The 19332-nt window shown below is 36.2% G+C and overlaps 1 protein-coding gene across 5 annotated transcripts in view; it reads right to left on the reverse strand.

Annotated features, from left to right (window-relative positions):
* The window catches only part of LOC150101564 (ciliated left-right organizer metallopeptidase-like), a 332876-nt gene that overhangs the window by 175940 nt on the left and 137604 nt on the right, over window positions 1-19332 (reverse strand). For all 5 annotated transcript variants that reach the window (XM_090400565.1, XM_090400567.1, XM_090400566.1 and 2 more), the window contains exon 8: window positions 13451-13593. In XM_090400565.1, the coding sequence (XP_090256691.1) occupies window positions 13451-13593 (143 nt within the window). The remainder of the gene's footprint in view (window positions 1-13450; window positions 13594-19332) is intronic.

Genomic DNA, 19332 nt, shown 5'->3' on the forward strand with positions numbered 1-19332 from the left:
TGTAAGGCCACTTCTTCTCTACTCTTCATAGTTCATCCTAACTTTACATTATCTGAAAACAACTGAATATCCCCATCCCAATCTTTGCCAATATCATTAACATATAAGTTAACCAGCAATGGCTCTAAAACAGACCCCTGAGACACATCACATCACATCACTAGTGACATTCTGGGATATTGCTCCCTCATACACAAGTTGCTGATATCTATCAGATAGCCAGACTCCGATCCAATGCACTAATATAATATCCAACCCCATTCACTCTATTTTCACTATCAGCTTATTGCAGTAATCTATCAAAAGCCTTTGCAAAATCAAAGTATACTATTGTGTATCCCTCTCCTTGTTCAAGGAAGCCTTCACCAGGAGGTCATGTTTTAGTAATCTACTAAAACATGACCTCCTTTTAGAAAATCTATCAAAGATAATACCATTGTTGTCAACTCGATTCTAGATCATAGTTCTCACCAGCTTCTCCAACAACTTAACCGAAACACCCGACCTAACAACTTAACCTATAATTTGATGCTTGAGTTCTATCACTTCCCTTATGAAGCAGCACAATCTTGCCCTCCTTCCACCCCCTTGGAATTCAATCCAGTGCAAAACTCATATTAAAAAAAATAAGTCAAGGCATATACCAACTCCCTGGCACATTCCTTCAGAATACATGGTGAAATATTATCAAGTCCCACAGCCTTATTAACATCCAGTTTACTCAATTCCCCATATACATCTTGCTCACGTACAGTCAGTCTCTCCTCCCCATCATCAACTAACCTCCCCATCTTGTGAATGAGCTATATAAAGGTCATTCACAAGAATGAAAGACCTTCATGAACTGCTCATTAACTATCTCTGCTATATTTTCTGCAGTAGTTGTTCTTATACCATTTTCATTCTTCCATAGTCATTCTTTTTATTTTATTTTGGATATTATTTCTGGGAAAACTCCCATGTTACTCTTCTTAACAAACTATTATATTTACGGCTATTTTGCCTGCTTCTGTTTAGGAGTGCCCTTGTTTAAATGTCATTGGCTTTTTACTCACGGATTCTTAGGGCATTGTAGATGTATATTTACCAATAAATATATGTAGCATAAAGGAAGAGAAATTTACACATACCTTTTCTGGGTGTTGCTTTTCTTCTTTCTGCAATGTGCAAACTACTGCAATAGTTTGCACATCACAGAAAGAAGAAAAGCCACAACACCCAGAAAAGGTTTGTGTAAATTTCTCTTCCTTTATGCTACATATATTTATTGGTAAATATACATCTACAATGCCCTAAGAATCCGTGAGTAAAAAGCCAATGACATTTAAACAGGTGCACTCCTAAACAGAAGTAGGCAAAATAGCTGTAAATATAATTATTTTATTTTATTTTGCTGGCTACATATCGAAAGAACTCTCTAGAATTCTTTTTGGCTTCATTAGCAAGATGCTGCTCATACTTCACTTTTGCTACCCTTACCAACCAAGTCACCTTCCTTGCCTGGTCTTTGTAATTGGAAATGGTTATTACCACTTCTCTTATGCTGCCTCTATAATGCCTTTTCCTCTGTATCGCATGCTTCATTCATCCATTTCACACCTATTTTATTTAACCTTCTGACCCTTGGAATATATTTAGATATTGCTTCTACTAGATAGTTCTTGAATATCCCACAAGCTGCATTGATCGCTTTTCCAGTTAACTCCTCATTCCATGCTATACCTGCAAGCTATCTCCTGAGCTCCTCATAATCACCAGCCTTGTAGTTACACATATACCCTTTTCTCACAGAGGTCTTCACACTGCTGGCAACCACTCAGGTAATCACCTCATGGTCACTCTCACCAATTGGTGAGATAATCTGACACCTCATTTATAATTACATCCTCTGATGAGATGACCAAATCCAAGACCCTCAATCCTCGCATGCCCTCTGTTACATACTGTCTGAGGCACTTGTCCAACAAAAACTCAAGAAACTCATTTTCTTTACTTCCAGTTGCTATCTCATCATCCCAGTCTATATTGCCATAATTAAAGTTGCCCATAATGTTCACCCTTTTCTTATTTGCTTGGCTAATTTGATTATACATTTCATAGTCACAACAATCCAAATTATGAGGTCTATAACAATATCCGACTAAGTATTTCATTCTATTCACCTCTATCTCACACCATACTGTCTCAAAACCACTGGCCCTATTTCCCTCTTGCATCTCTACCTTGTATGGACATAACTCTTTCTCTATCATCAATAGCACTCCCCTTCCCTTTTTACCCCTTCTATCCTCACAAAACATATCATACCCTTCCATCTCTATTCCTGTCAGGATGTCATCCTCATCTAACCATGTCTCACTTATTCCAACAATTTTTGGGTGAACAGACTCGATCAATGCAACCATTTTATTTGCCTTGTTTCTTACATTTCTAGCGTTTGTATACAAACACAGCAGCTTATTCCTGGATCTATTGCTAGTTCCACTGTTACCATTTATTTGATGTGACTTCTCCATGCTTCTGAAGCTATTTCTTTTTCTCCTTATTCATCTTAGAACCTTCTTCAAATCCAACTGTTTCCCTTGATCCCAGGTCAACACCTTCCCTTTTTGTCTTGCACACCTGTTCTCTTATTCTCTATACTCATGCTGCTCAATTCTTCAATCATAACCCCACTCTTCAATCTCTCATGTCTTACTCTCCTGTTCTTCCACACGTTTAACCATACAGTAATTTGTGTTGACAAAATGAAATAAATTTCGGATTAAATAACTGCTAGCCAGGTTGGCCATAGATTGCATTCTAGCTTTCTAACCAACATTCTCTAAGATTCATATTCCAGGGAGACACAATGTTTGTGAATATCATTAGTACAATGTTTGGTAGTGTCTAGAGAAGATGCAAATTAAAATTTGGTCACTACAAAACATTATAGAAATATTTTAAGTCTTTGTAACTAAGGAATCGATAATTCTTATACTTCATTACACAATCTTAAATGTTTTTAGAGGAAAATATTTGTGATTTGATTGTGTTATAATTTACACAATTCATTACAACTGTTCACTAACCAAATGCTAATCATGAAAATTACTTATAATTGTTATTATTATTCCTTCCGCTGCACAGAATCCTAAGACTCACTACAGAAAGCCCACACTAACCATTATTTATGCAATGCCTATTATATTTCTCCTTAAATTCCTTCACTGCTAATGCACTCACAATTACCTCCAGCAACTTAGAAAAAATTAAAGATGGAAACTTAAACTTATGTGAAATAAATTTATTAGCTGTAAAACTTTTGCCAAATTATCATAGGCATACTCATTAAAACAACAATGGAACACAAAATAAAATTAAAATAAAAGAATCAATTTCAGGGGTGCTTAAGGGTCAAAGCTGTATAACTGAGAGTAGACCTCCACATAGCCTTTAAAGGAATGCAGAGAACCGACCAGCGCTTCTGACTTAATGTCCAATCCTCACCTTCTTGTGGTGCACCCTGTTGGGTATCTACCTGGATACTGAACAAACAAGGATGGGCTGGCAATTTGGAATTTAGCCGACCAAATTGTATTCTTATTGGCTTAAACCAATATACAAAATGATGGCACAAGATGACAAAATTTCATTCCGGATGGGGTGTCGCCCGGTTAAACAAGGTCCCTGTTGTTTTCACCAGGGAACCAGGTGAACAGCGAAAAGTCAGCTACTGGAACAAATCTGAAAACAAACCCCAACTCAACATCACCAGAGTTAAAGATCAGTACTATCAACATAAGAAGCCTGAATGGCAAAGAAATGGAGCTAGCTGAGGAATTAGATAAGTACCAGATCGACATAATAGGGGTGACTGAAACAGACAAAAACTGGTGAGTTCTTTCTGAGCAATAAATATAAAATGTTATATTCAGGCAATGACAATCAAGGAAAAAATGGAGTAGCCTAATATTCAACACAAAATATGAGGCTAATCTTCTTGAATGGCAGACAGTCTCGAGTAGAGTAATGTGGGCAAATGTGAGAATGGGGAACTGGACAATGAGACTTATTTGTGCCTATGTTCCCACAGAAGGTTTTCTACTAAGGTAGAAGTGGAGGAATTTTTTGATGCTTTAGAGAAAGCAACTGACACAGTGAAAAAGAAAAAGTTGGTCCATGTTGGGGATCTAAATAGCAGAGTAGGAAATGATTGTCAGACATACAAAAATATTTTGGGAAAATTTGGAGAAAAGGGCAAAGCTAATAATAATGGCAAACACCTGTTGGATTTCTGCTCAGCACATGGACTGATTATTACTAACACCATGTTCCAACATAAAAATGTGAACAAATTCACATGGAGAGAAGAGGCGAGGAATAAGAAAAGTCTCATTGACTATGTTACTGTTGATAGTGATGTTTCTCCCTGGTGCAGAACACCAGAGTGTACAGAAGATTTGAAATTGGAAGTGATCACTATTTAGTCTTAAGCAGGATAAAATTGAATTTCATACTGAAAACAATAACATGTAAGAAAGTTTTAAAGCGAATAAAAGTTGAGCAGCTCTCAGATGTGAACTGTAGACTAAAATACACAAAGATTATTGAAGAAAAACTGAAAGAGTTTGAGAACAGGAACCAAACCTTGGAGATTCAGTGGCAAGCCTTGAAGAAAACCCTGATTAATTCAGCCAGAGAGGTATGTGGTGAGGTTGTCTGCACGGATAGAAAAATCAGAACTCCATGGTGGCAGTGAAGGAAAAGAAGAAAGCATATCAAAAGTTCCTGGCAAATAAGTCAGCTTGTGCTCTTAGAGAATACAGAGACAAATGTAAGAAAGCTAAACACTGTGTAAAACTAGCTAAACAAAAGTCATGGGAGGACTTTGGCAAGAACATAGAAAATAAATATCAGGAAGGTGGTTAGATATTCTGGAAGTTGCATAATAGGAAGTTAGGAATGATGTAAATTTTTCATGTAGTACTATCATATCCTGTACACCCCTTAAGGGTGCATGTCAGGAATTTGATGATGATGAATCAATTTCAAAAAATGCTGCTACAGTATCAATAGAACAATAGAAGATCAGAAAATTCCCAACTATTAAAAAAAAAAAAAAATCTTTTTCTCTTAAAAGGATTAGGCATTTTCCCATTCCTATTTCACTGATCTTTCCATCTTGCCACTAGTCTTCCTCTCTCTCACTCTCTTTCCCTTTGGTCTATATCTATCCAATTCGTTTGGTAGCCGATATCTTTCCATCCTAAATAGATGTTCTTTCCATTTCTCTCTATATTCCTTGATCTTTTAATTTACATTACAAATAGTTCTTTTCTGATGTCTTTATTTCTTATATGTTCCAATTTTGTGCATCCTTTTATTGCACTTAAAAATCTTATCTCTGCAGCTTGTATTTTACTTTCTTCTTTCTTTTTAACAGTCCACATTTCTGAACCATATAATAGAGTGGGAGTGGGCATTACATTAGTTGAGTTTCTCATCTTTTTTTTTTTTTTTATTCAGTGTTCTTTTAATCATTCCACAGATTTTCTGAAATTTCTTTATTTTTTCATCTATATCTTTATCTTTTAGATATGTTATTATGCAGCCTAAATAATTCAGCTGTGTCATCTGTTCTATTATTTTATTTTCATAACTATTTTTGATCTAACATGATCTTGACCTTTACATGCCATGACGTTTGTTTTCTTTTGTGAGATTTTTAAATTGTATTATTGGCTTATTTTGTTTAATTCATCAACTGATTTTTGAAGGTCATCATCATTATCTTGTAATATAATCTGATGATCTGGTACAAGTTCTATGATAACAAGATGGTAACAGTTCTTCTGGTTAACTGGATACCTTGTTTTATTATTGTTTTCCATATTATATTGAATAGAGTTGGAGATAAGCTACATCCCTGTCTGATACCCTGATTTATTTCAATTTCTTCTATTAATTTATTACCTAACTGTAAATGTATTTTTATATCTTTATATAAACTTTGTATAGCTTGTACTAAATGTAATGGATATCCTTGTTTTTCATTATATTCCATAGTTTTTCTCTGTGTATTTTATAAAAAACTTTCTCATAATCTATAAAGGCCATATGGGTTTCTAAATTAAATTCTCGTCTTTTTTTAATAATTTGTTTTAATACATAAATATTGTCTATACATGATCTTCCATGTTTGAACCAATTTTGTTCTTCTGAGAGTAGAATGTTTGCAATATTTCTAAGTCTTTTATTTAGGATTTTACTGTAAATTTTGTAACCTGTATTTAATAAACTTATTCCCCTGAATTTCAACAATCATCTCTGTTTCCTTTCTTAAATACAAATATAACTTTAGCTTTTAACCAATCTGATGGAACCTCACATTTCCTCCAACAGTTATTAATTTTAAGAATTTGTGATGTAAGTATTCTCAATCATATTTCCAAAGCTCTGTATTTATGTCATCTAATCCAGTTGATTTTCTATTCTTTGATACCTTTAGTGCTTCTTTTAGTTCTCCCAATTTTACTGGTTCTATATCAATACTGATTTCTTCATTATTATTTTCTGTTATTAAATTTGGGTCATACCATAAATTATTATAATGTTCTATTCATTGTTTCTCTTGTATTGTGTTGATTTCTGCTTATCTCTTTCTTCTTTGTTTAATTTCCTTAATTTGATTATGTCTTGTCATCCATGTATGTCTTCTTCTATTTTATTAATAAATCTGTCCCAAGAATCTTAGCGAGCTTTTTGTACTATGGTTTTAGCTATTTCTTTTATTTTTGTATATTTCTTCTGTTTCCTTTGTATGTTTTTGAAGAAGTGATTTGTATGCCATTTGTTTTTCTTTTATTGCATTTTCTAGATCTGTGTTCCAGATTGTTAATATTTTTCTTTTTAATATTTTCTTGTTTTTTCAAGTACTTCAGAGGCTGCTTTAGATGATCTTTATTAAAGTTTTCGATTATTAAATTATTTTTATTAAAGTTATCGCCACTTGGGCCTGGCTCCCACTGAAGAGACCTCAATAAAGGTCAAAACTAGTCTGGGTAGTGGCCCTTCCCTTAATGCATAAACATTATACATATTCGCAAGGAGATGTGTTTTGCATTATGGAAGATACTGAGATGGGAGTGTTGGTAGCTTGCTCCACCTTTGCAAGGAGTCGCCCGATGTTGTACTACTTTACCCCAGTCCTGAAGATACTTTCAGGTGCAAACTTTGTTTGCATACCCACTTGGATAAAGGATTAAACTAAATTTATTATTAAAGTTTTCCATTATTATTCTTCTGTATCTTCACTGATTTTGGCTTTTCTTAAGTAATCTGTTAATTGTGATTGATACAGCATTATGATGCTTCCTTTTTTGTAATAGATATACTTTGTATACATGTTCTATTTCTTGTTTTTTCTTATTTACTTCCTTTCTCCATTTTGCTAGTATTTCTATTTTAGACTACTAAGTAATGATCTAAAAATCACTTCCTCTGTACACATGTACATCTCTCACTCGTGGAGTTAGTTTATGATTAGTAATGATATAATCAATTATATAATGATATAATAATCAGAAAGTTGCATAAAAAAGTAGTTACCTCCAACAACCAGCTAACTGTTCACCACTCTCTAAATAAAAAAATGTACTGTTCACATCCTCATTAATCACACTCCTCTTCCTGGACTTCTGAGTAGTCTCCTTGTTTTCCCCCTTCTATCATACATTGAAAAATTTCTTCTACATTCATCGTAAAACATTCTCTTAACTTACACGATTCAATTATATCCCTCTTTCCCACAAGTCAACTAAATTTAGCAACTCAACAACTTTTAATTTATCCTACAGGAAGTGTTCTCTCTCTCACTGAATCCTTTCCGTCATTTACTCATTCTCCTTTCTACAAATCCCTGGTAACCAAATCTGAACATAACAGTCCAGATACAGTTGTATCAAAGAGGTTGGCTGGTTATTTTGAATTTATGGTCAAAGCAAATAAGACTCTGAGGCCTGTGCATTATGTCTGTAAATTGCATGTAAATCTGTAAATTGCATCTGACTGGTTTGCCCATTTTGAGGATGAGAAACCTGAGTTTCTGGAAGGAAAAATCCTGCCGTCTCCATACGAGACCAGCTAACTTGCCTTCAGCTGAAAATCCCTGATAATGATTCTTTGCATCCTAGAACCCAGGTCTTTCCAACAAAAGGACATCATCAATACCAACTGAAAATCAAAGATGGAAAATAACTTCCTTATCCTACACATCAGTGTGTTTATCAACGTCTGAGTGATCCTTTGTGTTAATTAAAGAAGAGCAAGAGAGAAGACATTTAGATGCTACAAGGAAGAATATTATCATAGCATGTGTCGAAAGCAAGGTTTCTCTACTGCAGTTCAAGGGGAGATCGTGATTATATATATATATATATATATATAAATGAAACGTACTATTAACTCGGGGTTGGGATATGTTCATTTTTCTAAATTAACTGACTTAAACCTGAGAATTATAACACAATGACATTTATTTGAAAAAACGCAACATGTTTCATCAAGAATGACTTCTTCAGGCGATAAGAACATAGAAAGATAATAAAAGACACTTAAATTAACATTGACACACTCTAAAGCTATACAATTATAAAGCCATAATATTCGACTGTAAATTACAGTTATTATGAGCTTGAACTACAGTCCGAGTTAAAGTTCTATTGTTGTACACCTGTGCGTGTGTGGAATCACGCGATCTCCAGTATCTAATAGTAGAGTTGAAAGAGTCTGCCAAATTATAGCTAAGATTATTATTCAAATGAAAAGGGTCTAAGGTGATTTCCCTTGACTCGACAATGCGGCGCTCTATTTCATCATGGCTGATGTGTAGGTTTGAAGTCAACGTCCAATTTATTTCATGTTGGTGGCCTTCGTTGTTCGTGTTTATTGAAAGCAGGACATGGCCCGACAGAGCAGTTGCTCTGGTTCTCTTATAAGCAATGTCTCTCTGATGCTCTTCGAGACGTAGTAAGATAGATTTCTCTGTCTGCCCATAGTAAGGCTTTCTGCATTCACAAGTGACCTTGTATACACCTGGGAATTGTAGAAGGTTGTGAGGTTGTTTATAGTTGTTGAAGCGTGATATTATTTTTGGCAGAGTCGAGAAGCACGTTTTTATGTTAAACTTCTTTAAAATTCTGCTCAGCTTTTTGGATAGTGTGCTGATATATGGCAAGACGATATGACCTTTGGAGTCGTCCTGTGTCTCTACGTTGTTACGTTGACGGCGGGATAATTGGTTGTTAATACTTTTTAGAGAGTAGCCATCCTGCTTCCTAGATGTTAAACTCACCAAGACGCCTGAATCAATTAAAGTCTCTATTTTTAGAAAGCCAACACACACAGACAGATATTTGCATGCGTCCTCCCATCACCATCCAGCGCAAAAGTTGGGTATTATATCAACTCTAGCGAATCGTGCAAGATCTGTACTGTCAGATGAAGAAGAACTGAAAAAGGAACTACAACATCTTAAATGGACCTTTAAAAACAATGGCTACTCTCTAAAAAGTATTAACAACCAATTATCCCGCCGTCAACGTAACAACGTAGAGACACAGGACGACTCCAAAGGTCATATCGTCTTGCCATATATCAGCACACTATCCAAAAAGCTGAGCAGAATTTTAAAGAAGTTTAACATAAAAACGTGCTTCTTGACTCTGCCAAAAATAATATCACGCTTCAACAACTATAAACAACCTCACAACCTTCTACAATTCCCAGGTGTATACAAGGTCACTTGTGAATGCGGAAAGCCTTACTATGGGCAGACAGAGAAATCTATCTTACTACGTCTCGAAGAGCATCAGAGAGACATTGCTTATAAGAGAACCAGAGCAACTGCTCTGTCAGGCCATGTCCTGCTTTCAATAAACACGAACAACGAAGGCCACCAATATGAAATAAATTGGACGTTGACTTCAAACCTACACATCAGCCATGATGAAATAGAGCGCTGCATTGTCGAGTCAAGGGAAATCACCTTAGACCCTTTTCATTTGAATAATAATCTTAGCTATAATTTGGCAGACTCTTTCAACTCTACTATTAGATACTGGAGATCGCGTGATTCCACACACGCACAGGTGTACAACAATAGAACTTTAACTCGGACTGTAGTTCAAGCTCATAATAACTGTAATTTACAGTCGAATATTATGGCTTTATAATTGTATAGCTTTAGAGTGTGTCAATGTTAATTTAAGTGTCTTTTATTATCTTTCTATGTTCTTATCGCCTGAAGAAGTCATTCTTGACGAAACATGTTGCGTTTTTTCAAATAAATGTCATTGTATTATAATTCTCGGGTTTAAGTCAGTTAATTTAGAAAAATGAATATATATAAATATAAAGATACAAGAATTTTTATACAGGGGTTCTCTGAGACCTGGATATTATTTCAAAGGTTCCTCCAAGGTTTATAAAAAGTTGATGTTAGATTTAGTTTATAATATAGTATTAATTAAGTGTCTAGTGTTGTATGAGTTGGCACATGAATTTTTATAAACTTTCTTTTTAAATAAAACAGTCAGCCTGGTTGGCTGAGTGGTTATATCCACTCTTCAGGCTGTGGGTTCGAATCCTGCATGGATGATCCATATGCCACTCTACCACTTCTTCTAGCAGAAGGCTTCCTTCCCAAAACCCAATAAGGTAGAGGAGTGGACATATAGTGTCAAAATAATGTCACATATGAATAACTAACTATATATAAAAAAAAAACAACAAAAATCCAATAAAAATAAATAAAAACCCACTAACATTAATTCTCGGGAAAAAAAGGTTCTGTATCCACTTCAGCATTCATGACCTAAATAGCAATATAAATGATATGTACTCCCATGTGGTTATCTAAACCCAAATTACTATTCCTAATGGAATCACAACTGATAATCTCAAACTACTGTCCACCTCAACTGCCCAAACTACACTTCTTTAGTGCCTTATATTATGCAGACATCTTTGCACGAATTTGATGTGTGTCCAAAGGATGAACACAAAGTCAAAATCATTCTCTCCTCGTAAACATTTCCATGATAGTGCTAATAATAATGAAGAATGATATGCCTGTGATAATATAAGATAGAGATTTCTGATGAAAGAGGATAGTAAGCTGGAAATATGCTTAGCAATCTTGTATACAGCAAGGGGAATCAAGGAAGTCATTTACAGGTTGCAGCAGAATACCCTGTTTATAAAATTCTGAAGATCATACAGTATATATACTATATGGTCAATGAAAGTTTAAGATTTTGGTGGTTGTGAAATCCCAAAATCATCAAACTCCCAGTATAATAACCACATGATGTGAAGTAGCATAAAATACTTGATTAAATTAAACAATTCTAATAGTTTGTGTGCAAATAGGCACATTTCATCAAGAACATCATTACATTGCAAAAGAATTTAAAATACTGTGATACATAATGTAATCTAGGCAATCTAATATGATACATTTTATAAATTTAGTTTTTTAATGCTTTTGTAATATAAGCACGTTCCTCACAAAGTGTATATACTTGTCACTACAAGAAAATAGTAGAATATTTTAGTTTAATAAAGTACAGTAACACATTATCCAGGGCTCAATTATACGTGGGTTGGATTAATTGTGATCCTCTGTAGTACATACAAATTTCATTTTATTTTTTAAATTCTCCATGCAAATGGATTTGCAAAATAATAGAAGTCATTACTATGTATTTTAAATAACATTGCATCATTCATGGACGTATAAGAAAAATAAAACAAAAATTAATGTTAGAAAGAAAACAAACAAAAATCATGGACTTTCTATCTAAATAAGTTTAAAAATGTTCAGTTTTTGTATTCACATACTACAAGCATTTAACCAATAAAACGTAATTTGGATTAACCGTGAAACTTATGGAAATTCATGATTACTTACCAGATCATATTATAGGAAGCTATATATACAAAATGGAAATAATATGAATAAAATTGTCTTGTTTTCTCAAACAAGACATTAATTTCTTGACAATCCCAATTATTCACTGGCCTAGTCAGCTCAGTGGGAGATGAATTTCATCACTCTGTAGAAGACTAATGCTTTCCTTATATGAAGTCCTGAAGTGACTTGCAAAAGTTCCATATCTGGTCTCTAGAGTAGGGTTGCCAGAGTAAGTTAAAAAATGAATAAAAATACCACAATTATATAAAATTAATATTTAAATTAAGGGGATATCAAGTCCAACATTATTTCAAAGCCGAATAAGAAACTCATAGATAGAAAGAAATCAAAGAGTTTCATGCCGAATATGGCAAACCATAAAAGTTTCAGCGGATTGTAGCATAAGCTAAAACACATGGTTCAATACTATGGTGACTCATCGCAAAGGTGAGTAAAGCTCTGATCACTATTCTTAGTATTTCCCATAATGTAAAGCACATCTCCTAGGAGATGTATGATGTTATACATTATGGTGGAGGGTCACTACCCAGACTGGTTTCGACCTTTATTGAGGTCTCATCAATGAGTAGGTAGACGTAGATAATACTGAGATTATAGCAAAGAGAACTTATATACTTTGCTATACGAGTTGTCAAAATGGTGCACCAATAAATTACTTAAATAAAGAGCCAATAGGCTTCACTTCAGCGATGTAAAATTATTTAAATTAAGGGGATATTAAATCCCACATTATTTCAAAGCCAAATAAGAAACTCAAAGATGGAAATCAAAGAGTTTCGTGCCGAATATGGCAAACCATAAAAGTTTCGGCAGATTGCAGTGTAAGCTAAAACACATAATTCAATACTACGGCAACGCGTTGCAAAGGTGGGTAAAGTTCTGATCACTATTCTTAGTATTTCCCATAATGTAAAACACATCTCCTAGGAGATGGATGATGTTATACATTATGGTGGAAGGTCACTACCCAGACCGGTTTTGACCTTTATTGAGGTCTCAACATTATGGGTGTAAAACCCATAATGTTTCCCATAATGTAAAACACATCTCCTAGGAGATGTGTTTTACATTATGGGAAATATTAAGAATAGTGATCAGAACTTTATCCACCTTTGCAACGAGTTGCTGTAGTATTGAACCATGTGTTTTAGCTTACGCTACAATCTGCCGCAAGTTTTATGGTTTGCCATATTTGGCACGAAACTCTTTGATTTCAATCTTTGAGTTTCTTTTTCGGCTTTGAAATAATGTGGGATTTAATATCCCCTTAATTTAAATAATTTTATATTGCCGAAGTGAAGCCTATTGGCTCTTTATTTAAGTAATAAAATTAATAAAAAATAGAAAAAACACCATTAACCTAACATAATAAAGTGCTATAGGTTTACAACCTTTCATGGGTGGGAATCACATTTAAAAAATCATTCATTATTAATGTGCAATCAATTTTTTAAACTTTTATAACATACTCACTATTTGCATTGGAGCTCCAAAGTTATCCTTTGTGCAATTAAAATGCTCTTGCATCTTCTCTATTACAAAAGGGAAAACTAACCTTTTGAAACCATGCTCATCTGTCCCAAAAATTTTTTTCCACTTTGAGCAATGTGAAATTTCTATAATAAAACAAAGAAATAAAAATACTTCTCAGAAAATACCACAAAAAAATTTTATTCTATTATTATTATTATTATTATATGGGTATTTAAGTGGAGTCAGAAGACCCATTGCAAGAGCCCACCCTAACCTCAATACACACGCATATCTATCATACCTCATCTTAAACTCATTCACTGTAAGGGCACTCATAACTAGTTATGGCAATCTATTCCATCCATTCAATAGTTTGTTATAGTGGAGTGAATGTCCTTTAGCATGGTATAATGATGATGCTCGGCACTTTCTGGTAGTTTGTTTTCATTTATATATTGTGATACAATATGATATGAAGAGAAGATGTGTATTAAAAATGGACATGATCTAAGAATGAACATAAGATGTGTACACTATCGTTCAACATTAATGTAAGACATTTTTAAAGATTGAATAATTTAAATTTCCTCAGGGGCTCACTTTAGTGAGTACAGGTGTGACAAACCCAAGGTACCTGATGCTGGACCATGCCTTACTTCATGTAATATACATCTGTTATATTATCTGTAGACTGGTCCCTCCTCTTCCACCATTGCTTCTTTCTTTCTTCTCTTCTTGCTCCTTCCCCTGAATGCTATTAGAGTATTCGAGAGGAATCTTTCCTATTTTTCTGTGTCATTTCGTCTTGTGCTAACAGGACATTATCAAACACTGTAACATGATCAGGCCATCAAAAAATGTTCATACCGCATCGTTCATCGCAGGGGTTACCAAGGGATGCGTTCAGGTTTTAGGCAGAGGGACCCATTCGAAAAATATGTTACAGTGTCCTTTAGACACCACTCCTCAGCACTCTGCTAGAGGAAACTTCATCAATGGGCCCGCTACCCATTTGGGGAGGTGTTTAGGGGCAGCGAAAAGAAATGGTTCTGCAAAAGGACAGAAATGGCAATGACAACAGCACTAGACTATGGCTTTAGGCAACTGGAACATCTTCTCTCTGACAGGGAAGGAGTTGGAACTGGTTGAGGAAGTCAAGCGCTACCGGCTAGACTTAGTCGGGCTTTCTTCAACCAAGAGGAGAGGCTCTGGAACTGTCGACCTGGATAAGGGGTGGAAGCTCTACTACTCTGGTGTCAGCCCGACAATGTCTGCTCAGGAGGGTGTGGGGATACTCACAAGCCACCAGCTGTCAGACTGTGTTGCTGAGTGGATCTCATTGGGGGGACGGGTATGTGTGTTAAGGCTTCAGATGAAAAACCATGATTTCGCTGTGGTGCAAAGCCTATGCACCTAATCTGGAGTCAGAATACTCTGCCTTCCTAGAGGAAGTGGATGCTGCTTTTGACAGGGTGGCAGACATGGAATCAGTCCTGCTAATGGGTGACTTCAATGCACATGTTGGAACAGATGACCAGACATGGAGGGGTGTGGTTGGGAGGAACGGTGCTCCTGACCTTAATGCAAATGGGTTGAAATTATTGGACTTCTGCTGTACTAACAGCTTGTCCATAATGAATACCTTCTTCCAGCACCGAGAAGTCCATAAGTATACCTGGTACAGGGATACTCTAGAACAAAGGTCTCTGATTGACTTCTTTACAGTATCAGCAGATCTATTTTCCTCAGTGTTGGATGTTCATGTGAGAAGAGGGGCAGAACTGTCAACTGATCACCACCTTGTTGTGTGCACTCTATGGCTTCAGAAACCAGATGCTACCATTAATGCTGGTAGGCCTAAGCAGCTATACTGCGTGAAATGGGAGACATTGGAAAATGAGGCTGTGAGGAAGAATTTTGCAGATGACATTTCCTCCAGGTTCAAAGAGATTCCCAAGCATACTGCAGATGTTGAGGAGGAATGGAAGCTGTTCAGAACAGCTGTCCCTTCCTCTGCACTCTCATGGTGTGGCAGAAAGCGGCTCAGCGTGACAATGGGCAGTGAGAAAAGGACACCTTGGTGGAACCAAGAAGTCTGAAAAACTGTCCAGGCAAAAAAGGAGTCCTACGTAACATGGCTTAGAGTCAGGTCACCTGAGATGTGTTTGCGGTATGCTGAGGCACGAAAAGCTGCTGCTAAGGCAGTAAAGATAGCAAATCAGAAGGCTTGGGAATTCTTTGGAGAAAGATTAGACTCATCCTATGCAAATGCAAACAAAGTATTCTGGCAGACCATCCGCCGCCTTCGAGGGAGGAAATCGTGCACAGCAAGGGCAATTAAGGCCTCTGATGGTGCACTTTTAACAACTGAGAAGGATATTCTCCACAGATGGAGGGAATACTTTGAGAGCCTTCTTAACCCAGGTGGCCCAGCAGTTGTGGACATCCAAGAGGTGCAGATCGGGCAATGACTAGTCTCACACCAGAAGAGGTCCATTTAGCAATAAAATCGCTAAAATCAGGCAAGGCTGCTGGCAATGATGAAATTTGGCCTGAAATGCTAAAAGCCTTAAATCGAGACGGTGTTCTCTGGCTCATTCGAGTGTGTCAGGCTGCTTGGATATCTGGGCAAGCACCAAAGCAATGGCATACAGGCAGAATAATACCAGTCTTTAAGAAGGGAGACCAGAAGGACTGCAGTAACTATCGTGGATCTCTCTGCTCAGCCTGGCTGGGAAAGTGTATGCTAAGTGCTTGGAATGGCGGTGCAGGAGCATAGTTGAGTCAAAGTTCCAGGAAGAACAATGTGGCTTTCGTCCTGGTAGAAGCACAACTGACCAAATCTTCACTTTAAGGCAAGTCTTTGAGAAATCTTGGGAATATACCAAGAATGTCTACACATGTTTTGTGGACTTGGAGAAGGCATATGACCGGGTTCCTCGGGATAAGCTTTGGCAAGTAGTACAGGAGTATGGAGTGGAAGGTCGACTATTAGCTGCCATCACGTCCCTGTATGAATGTCCAGAGTTGTGTGTCAGAGTAAACAGCACAAAGTCTGAACCTTTCACAGTCCCATTGGCCTCTGCCAAGGGTGTGTTCTGTCACCCCTCCTTTTCATAATATTTGTGGACTGGAATGATAGGCACAGCCGAGGCAGTGAGTGTGTCAGAATTGGAAAATGTAGCATTGGACGTCTGCTTTTTGCAGATGACCTAGTTCTGCTTAGTTCTTCCACAGATGACCACCAGTGGACCCTGGATAGGTTTGTAGCCGTTTGTGCAGATGCCGGAATGAAGATCAGTGTGGCCAAAACTGAAACATTTGTGGTCTCAAGACAACCATCCCAGTGCACTCTAAATGTAAGTGGAGTCCCAATGAGGCAGGTGGAAAAGTTTAAATACCTTGGGTCCATAGTCACGAATGATGGAAAATGGGACGTAGAGCTAGATACTTGAATTGGCTTAGCAAGCTCAATATTGTGGGAGCTTGGCCATTCGGTAGTATTGAAGCGGGAGTTAAGCCAGAAGGCAAAGCTGGCTGTCTTCAATACAGTGTATGTCCCCATCCTCACCTATGGTCATGAGAGTTGGGTAATGAACAAAAGAATGCGGACACAAATCCAAGCGGCTGAAATGAGGTTCCTTCGAGGGATTGCGGGGCTGACAAAACTCGACAGAGTCAGAATCTCTGCAATTTGGGAAACCCTCAATACTCAATCGCTGCTTCTCCGTGTTGAGAGATCACAGTTACGTTGGTATGGACACCTGGTCAGAATGCCACAAGAGAGGCTCCCTCAGCAGGCCCTCTTTGCCAAGCCAGAGGGTGGGAGGCCAAGGACTTGCTGGATAGATTATATCCAAAACCTTGGGTGGACATGCTTGGGAATCCCACCAGAACACCTGAGCTTGGTGGCAGAGGATCGTGACCATTGGAAGTTCCTCTTGCAGCTGTTGCCCCCACAACTCAATTAGGAAGAGTGGGCCTTGAAGATGTATGTATGTATGTATGTATGTAATAATTTAAATGTTTACAATAATCTACCATTTCTGTGACCACAGTAGAAAGGCAATTTGATATTCTGATAACTGGATCAGATAATTGGAATGCAATTACCTGGTACTTTACCAGAAATTGGTTGACAAGCAAAAGTCAATTTGTTTTCAATAAATATTTTGTTGGCTTATGCTCGGTCCTGAGCATAGTATCAATACAGGCAAATCTTTACTTACCAACTTTCAAGAAATAAAGAATTCATATTTACAAACATTGCATGAACTAATAAATTGTGACCCTAATTCATTTAAAGAACACCGAATTCCACTCTTACAAACATTTTATAATGCGCAATGAAAAATGTTTAGTTTGCCAATTCCCTATTCTGTGACAAACTGAATATTCTTCAGTTGCTAAACATATTCCACATGTTCATGATGTATGTGTATACATATTACTGTAATAGTTTATCCTTGAAATATGGAAAAACCAATGGATAGCAATTGTGAAAGTGCTAAATGTGGCAAAAAAACATTAATGAACATAATTAAGCAATCTGAAAATGGTGAATTGTTTGCTTCAAATTATCATGTTTATAGCATCAATTGTTCTATATTTGCAACAATTAAAAAAAAAATGTGATTATACTTGATGCAAGTTAGTCTGTGGTTACTGTATTTCTAAACCCTGAAATGTTGAATTGATGAAATGCTGTTTAACAATTTAGATTTAGAATCAAAAGAGAAAAAAAAAACAATACTTGAGTACAGAGAATTGATTCAAGGTAAAGCTAGAAGTTTTCATGACATTGAAAAGCAAATGAGAGAAACAGCAGATGATTATGCTAATTTTAAGGTTAGTGATGGATAATTTCCTAAATTCAAGAAAAGGATAAATACGAAAAACCTTTCATCTTCTGGTGAGTTTGAAAGTGTTAACCATGATGCAGCCGAAGAATTTCCTTTAACATTACCAAAAATTATTGAAGGAGAAGGCGACTGTTCTTGCCAAATTTTCAATGTTGAGAGATCAGCCTTTTATAGAGAAAGATTCTATCACAGACTTTTACTGTAACTGAGAGAGAGAAAAAAAAAGCTTGCAGATTCAAAATTTCAAAGGATAATCTAACCTGCTACTTAGTGAGCTTCAGGAGACTATGTAAATTAAAGCACTTATAATTTACCATTCTGGAAACTGAAGGCTTTCAAAAATATTGCTCATTATTTGGAGTTCTAATAAAAAACCATGAATGGTTTGTAAATCACTTTGTTCCAACTTACAAAAAGTGCTGCAAGGAGAATAATTTAGCATTTAATGTTTTACTGCTCCATGATAATGCACCAAGTCACCCTACAACATTAATAGACTTAAATCCAAATGTAAAAGTGATGTTCTTGTTTGCCAGTACAACCAGCTTACTGCAACCAGTGGACCAAACCATAATTGCAACATTCTAATGCTTCTGGGTACATCACACAATTACCCGAGCTACCAACGTAGATAAAGCTATAACCCTGAAAGACTTACTAAAAGATACAATGGTAGTCAAAAATATTGACCACTGCTGGAAAGAAATAAAATCCAACAATAATCAACTACTGTTGGAGAAACTGTGCTACATTTTGTTACTGATTAACAGGATTCTGAGGAAACTAAAAAGCAAATCACCTAAGAAGTAACGAAAATGAAACTGGACTTGGACTTGGAAGCTTCAATGTAAAAGAGTACAATGACTCTCATTCAGTTGAATGGACAAATGATGAGTTAATTGAAATGCAGAAGGAACTCAGAGAAGGCAGATGAAAATAAAAATAGTATGAACCCTCATACAAATTTGACAGTCAAACTTCTTGTAGATTCTTTAAATCAAATTAAAGTGGATTTAAAGG

This window comes from Typopeltis vanoorti, chromosome 11 (assembly GCF_054136105.1).
Source record: "Typopeltis vanoorti isolate ZY-2024b chromosome 11, IOZ_Tvanoo_1.0, whole genome shotgun sequence".
Lineage (NCBI taxonomy): Eukaryota > Metazoa > Arthropoda > Arachnida > Uropygi > Thelyphonidae > Typopeltis > Typopeltis vanoorti.